The sequence below is a fragment of the Poecilia latipinna genome, unplaced genomic scaffold, assembly GCF_001443285.1.
Source record: "Poecilia latipinna isolate Pla-1442-1.1 unplaced genomic scaffold, P_latipinna-1.0 Scaffold51, whole genome shotgun sequence".
Taxonomy (NCBI): domain Eukaryota; kingdom Metazoa; phylum Chordata; class Actinopteri; order Cyprinodontiformes; family Poeciliidae; genus Poecilia; species Poecilia latipinna.
The window spans coordinates 604,670-609,605 of NW_015112667.1; the positions used below are offsets into that span (position 1 = coordinate 604,670).

General features: G+C 33.6%; 1 protein-coding gene across 1 annotated transcript in view; it reads right to left on the bottom strand.

The window, feature by feature from the left end:
* The window catches only part of atp5pd (ATP synthase peripheral stalk subunit d), a 6,831-nt gene extending 3,304 nt beyond the window's left edge, over positions 1-3,527 (bottom strand). Inside the window, exons 1-5 of the mRNA XM_015051481.1 lie at positions 3,449-3,527; positions 1,675-1,803; positions 785-881; positions 418-489; positions 165-227 (exon numbers count right to left, since the gene is read on the bottom strand). Coding sequence (XP_014906967.1) covers positions 165-227; positions 418-489; positions 785-881; positions 1,675-1,796 — 354 coding nt within the window. The 5' untranslated portion in view covers positions 1,797-1,803; positions 3,449-3,527. The remainder of the gene's footprint in view (positions 1-164; positions 228-417; positions 490-784; positions 882-1,674; positions 1,804-3,448) is intronic.
* Between the last annotated feature and the right edge of the window lie 1,409 nt (positions 3,528-4,936).

Sequence of the window (4,936 nt, forward strand, 5' to 3'; positions counted from 1 at the left end):
AACGCCTGTTTGGGTTTTTGGTTGGCATTAGAGAAAGAGAAAAAATTTTTTAAAATTTCCCCCACGAAAAAAAAAAAAAAAAAAAAAGCAGAGAAAAACTTTATTAGAAACATTCCTGATGACATTCCTCTTGTATCAAGTCCCAACATCAACTAGCATCTCACCTCCTTCTCATACTCCACGACGCGCACCTTTGATTTTTCAACAAAATCCAGTGCACTCTTGTTCTGTTTGCGGAAAGTGAAAGAACAGGTCTGAAAATAAAACTGCAGATAACACTTTACAAAATGAAAAATAAATATTTAGCAATACTGCAAAAACATCCTGGCTTTTAATTACTGTGTCCAACTTTCAAATGCCAGATAAATACAAATGTTTATGTACAACCAAACTGATATTTCTGAAGTAGCCACTTACGGCTTCAACCTCCTGTGCGTTGATTTTGCTCGTCTGCGTGTCGACAGGCTCAGGGATCTGCAGTGCTTTGAACTGCAAAAAAAATAAAATAAAATAATTAAAAAAAAAAATAATTATTGTCTTAACTATGTAATCCACAAACTGGTTCGGATTATTCATAAAATTATACCTCAACCAGATGATCATATAGCCAAATAAAATAAGCCATTTATCTCATTTTAAATGCATACTGCCTTAAATGGAAGGTCTAAAAAAAATAAAAAAAAATCTTTCTGGATGGATTTTATCACAAAGTACACACTTTTTGTCTTTAGAGCGAGTCATTTCGTGGCAACACTGGTATTGTGTGTTTAGAAAGGAAAATTACCTTCTTCTCAAACTCATCGACCAGGCCTGCTTTAGCCACAGCGCTCCTGTAGTAGCTCCAGTCGATGGCAGGAGGAGTCTCAGGCAGTGAGGCTAGTCTGGAACAAACACAGGCATCGATTTCAACAGATTAAAAAGGAAGGAAGGAACGGTGAGCAGACACAACTATAAACAATTAAATGTATGGAAACTGTTAGGGGGGAGCAAAAAGAAAAAGAATAGTTTTAATGTACGCAAATCGAGGTATAACAAAAAGAAATGAATGAAACTAATAAGTGGTGTTTGCTACTGAATGAGCACCAGATTTTGGGAGACTCTAACATGCGTTAAGATATAGAACGTAAAATAGTTTTTATTTTGAAGAATGTTGGCTTTACTTACTAAAAAGTCAAGAATATTTGCCTTAATGTTGTAATGTGGGACCCTACAGTTATGTTACTGACTGAATAATTTGAGTATTATTTTGAACATAAAAATTAACAATTTTCATTGCAACTTTTTCAAAATATCAAAAAAAAAAAAAAAAATCTGTTAGCTTTATTTTTGAAAAGAAGAAGAAATTCCAATCTCTTAGCCAGCTTAAGCCCATTAGGACAGTGATAATCTTATTTCTAAAAGTATCTGTGCGAGCTTTACTTGGAAAGATCAAACTTTTCATCTCTATGTCTTTTTGGCAACTTTAACCCAGAAACAGAAACCTGGGCCATTTTCTTACTGCATGTTGAGAAATATATCGAGTAAGATAAAATTCATTGCTTTGCTTTTCACAAAGAATCTTCTTAATGCACTACGTGTTTAGATGTGCCTCAGAAAAAACAACAACTTTTTGTCGACCCCATTTCTGAAAATTAAGTCACAGTTATAATTAGATCAACCGCAGTGGCGACATACTTAGCAGAGATGGCATCGGTGCGAGTCTTCAGAGCATTGAACATGACCCGCTGGTTGGACGGAACCCGCTCAGCAAACGCCAACCAGTCAATGGCCTTCAGGGCTGCACGACGGCCTGACATCTTGACTCTCTGAAAAACAAGATTCTTCAGTCGCACACATGCCGCTGCCGTCATCTTCCCTTTAAATTGAAATGTTCTTTAGCTATGCTATCCAGTTAAACCTGAGGTGACTGGAAAGTCTCTAAAATGTTACTATGTTTATGATAGGTCAGCTGTTCTTCACACAGCTTCCACAAATTGATTAAAATCCATCTCTAGGAGCTTTTTAAGCTTTTTTTTTATCCTAGAGTTTATACTTTTACTTGGGGAAAAATGTACTAAATCGAGAAGACAAAACTATAGAAAATCAGAGTAATTTATTTTTTTACATAAGGCTCATATACCTCAAACTGAACTTAGTGGAAGATGAAATTCTCTTCAGATTTAAACTTGGAAAAGACATTTTAGCCATTTGCAGTCGCTTTTTGTTTGCAACATTGACAGGGTTGATTTGTTACGGTTATGAAGACATGTAAATAATGTTAGAAAAAACAAACAGTATGCTTGTTAATATTTTCAGGTCTACATACTAAAATAAAATCAATCACCAGATCTGACAGTTACTTAATCCATACAAGGTCCAGATTGCAACCAAATATTTGAAATAGTTTTAATCTTAATTTCCTACTTTAAATATATGAAAGTAAAATATATTTTGATTAAAAGCAAAACAGTCTGAACCACTTCTTTTGACTGATTTTATTGAGGCCATTTATTATTATTATTATTATTATTTTTACATATATTCAGAATGTCATCTCTTAAAATTCTGTGGTTTTATTTTCAGATCTATTGAAAGAATCTCATTTTTCTCTGCAACTGCTTTGAGGCTCTTTGAGACTGAATCATGAATTGTGAGTATAGTTTTATATTTGTAGAACATCTTGTTTGGAAACCTACTGGTCTGGCCACCAATACAGTGCATCTCTCGTTAAAAAATGCAGTTGAACAGAAGTAAATTGATAATCAATTAAAAAGCACACCACAACCTGCGTCAAAAATACAGAATATAACAACAGTTAAAAATAATCTACACTGCAGAAACAAAAGATATTAATCGAAATAACTTTGCACAAATAAATAGGAAATATGATTCCTAAATCGCACGACCGAATTGGAATACGGCTCACCTGTCATAACTATGCTTATTTGTGCGAACAGGCTAAAGAATCATACATCCACTTCCACAATGTATTGTAACATCATCAAGCGTGTGTTGCTGTCTGTTAATTGGAACAATAAAGTCAGTGAGAATAAAATTAACCAGGTTTTTCGCTAAATGAAATCTATTTTTATAATCTACGTGGTCGAAAAGCAACAATCTTTGCCGTTTAACCACAACCTAAAATTAAACTACGCGAAGTAGTGTCTGTTAATAAATCAAAACTAAACCGTTTAAAAAGACCAAATGCAGAACTACACTTGAAGTAAAGTCACCGTCCTTGACGTTTTCTAACATTAACACAGGCTAACGTTAGCTCGTTCCGTTAGCCTGCTAGCCAAGGTCAGACGTTTCCATTTAAAACGAGAACCGTATCTCAAAACAGCGAGCCCCACATATGTTGAACTGACTGTTTCCTGTATAAAGATGAGGCGTGAAAAAAAACCCACGACCGTTTCAACACAATTATTCCACAACAATCCTTCAATCTGTAATACAGTTGTGTACTCACCTCGCTGCAGATCACTGTGACGGATCAGAGCGTCGGAAGTCTCTTTTCATGAGAAATAGAGAGAGCAGAAGCGGATAACCACTACTGCCCTCTAGGGGACCGACCGAGCACTTACAGTTGATTCAATACTGACTTTGTTCTTCCAGAAAGTCTTGGAAGGGGTCAGCTACAAGGTGACCACAGATGATATATCTGATTATAGAGATCTGAAGGCTTGATTTAAGTAGGCACAGGAATGAGAATCAAACTTAACAGGTAGTGTATGTTTGTTTTCAACATTCCTGGAATTGAAGTACAGCATTTGTTTAAAATTTGAATAATAAGGCAAAATTTCAGATCATTGGAATATTCTTAAAGATTCTAGTTTAATCCCTGATATCATGTCAGGTATCAGTAACTAAACGTAGCACAGTTGAATAAAAAAGAAGTCATTTTTAGATGTCATTTAAATAAAATTGGAAACACACATGAAAGTAAAACGAATATACGCTTATACTTTGTTCAGTAAATGTGCCAATAGCTTATTAAGCAGAGTAAGAAAATTAAAAGTGGATACAAAAATGTCTCCAAATATAATAAATTATTCATAATTATTAGACAATTTATAATTTTTTTTCCCATTCTTTGCTGCTGCTCTTCTGTCAAAGTCTATGAGTTCGGCTTCATGAACCAAAGTGACAACTTGAAATATTTCATGATAGTTCGAGAATCATAGTAATCACACTATGCTGACGTGATCATATAACTTGTAAAATATAAGAAATTCACATTTTAAATACTAATTTATTTATTTTATAAATAATTATTTGTCAATTCCATTAAGTATTGACAAATTATAATAGCTATAAATACATTTATTTATCACAGACACAAATTTAACTTTTCTTTTAGTTTAACGAATAGTAGTAGTTTTAGAACACTGAATCGCTGATTTAAAAAAATATACTTTTTTTTGGCTTCCATTATCACATATTTATGTAGGTAGTAATTCATCAGAATATTGTTTCTCTTTTTGTTGTTGTTGTTAGGGAAATTGCAGCTTTGGCTCTCTGTAGACCAAAAACGTTGCTGAGACATTTAAGTTGTTGCCTTCCTTTCTTTCAGTTGTCACATATTTGTATGTGTTGGATTATGGCACCATTAGTCCTCCATAATACAGGCCCTGAAAGTGCAGGTGTAAAACCAATATGGTTTAAATACCACGTAACTTTAAAACGTTTAGAAAAACATTATGCAAATTTGTTAACGTCTTTAAACGGGAAACTTTGTGAGTTTAAACGCCCCGCTTGTTGCCAACATGTGCATTTTATATTACAGGTTTTATTTCCTTAAAGTTTCTGATTTCACTTATATATATTTTTTAAAGACAACTTCGAATAAGTTTGCAATTTTGACATATTCGCACAAATATATTGCATTAAAATACATTTAAACGCTGAATGAAAACATTAATTGCTTTGGAAGTAAATTTTATGTGGAAAAAGACGC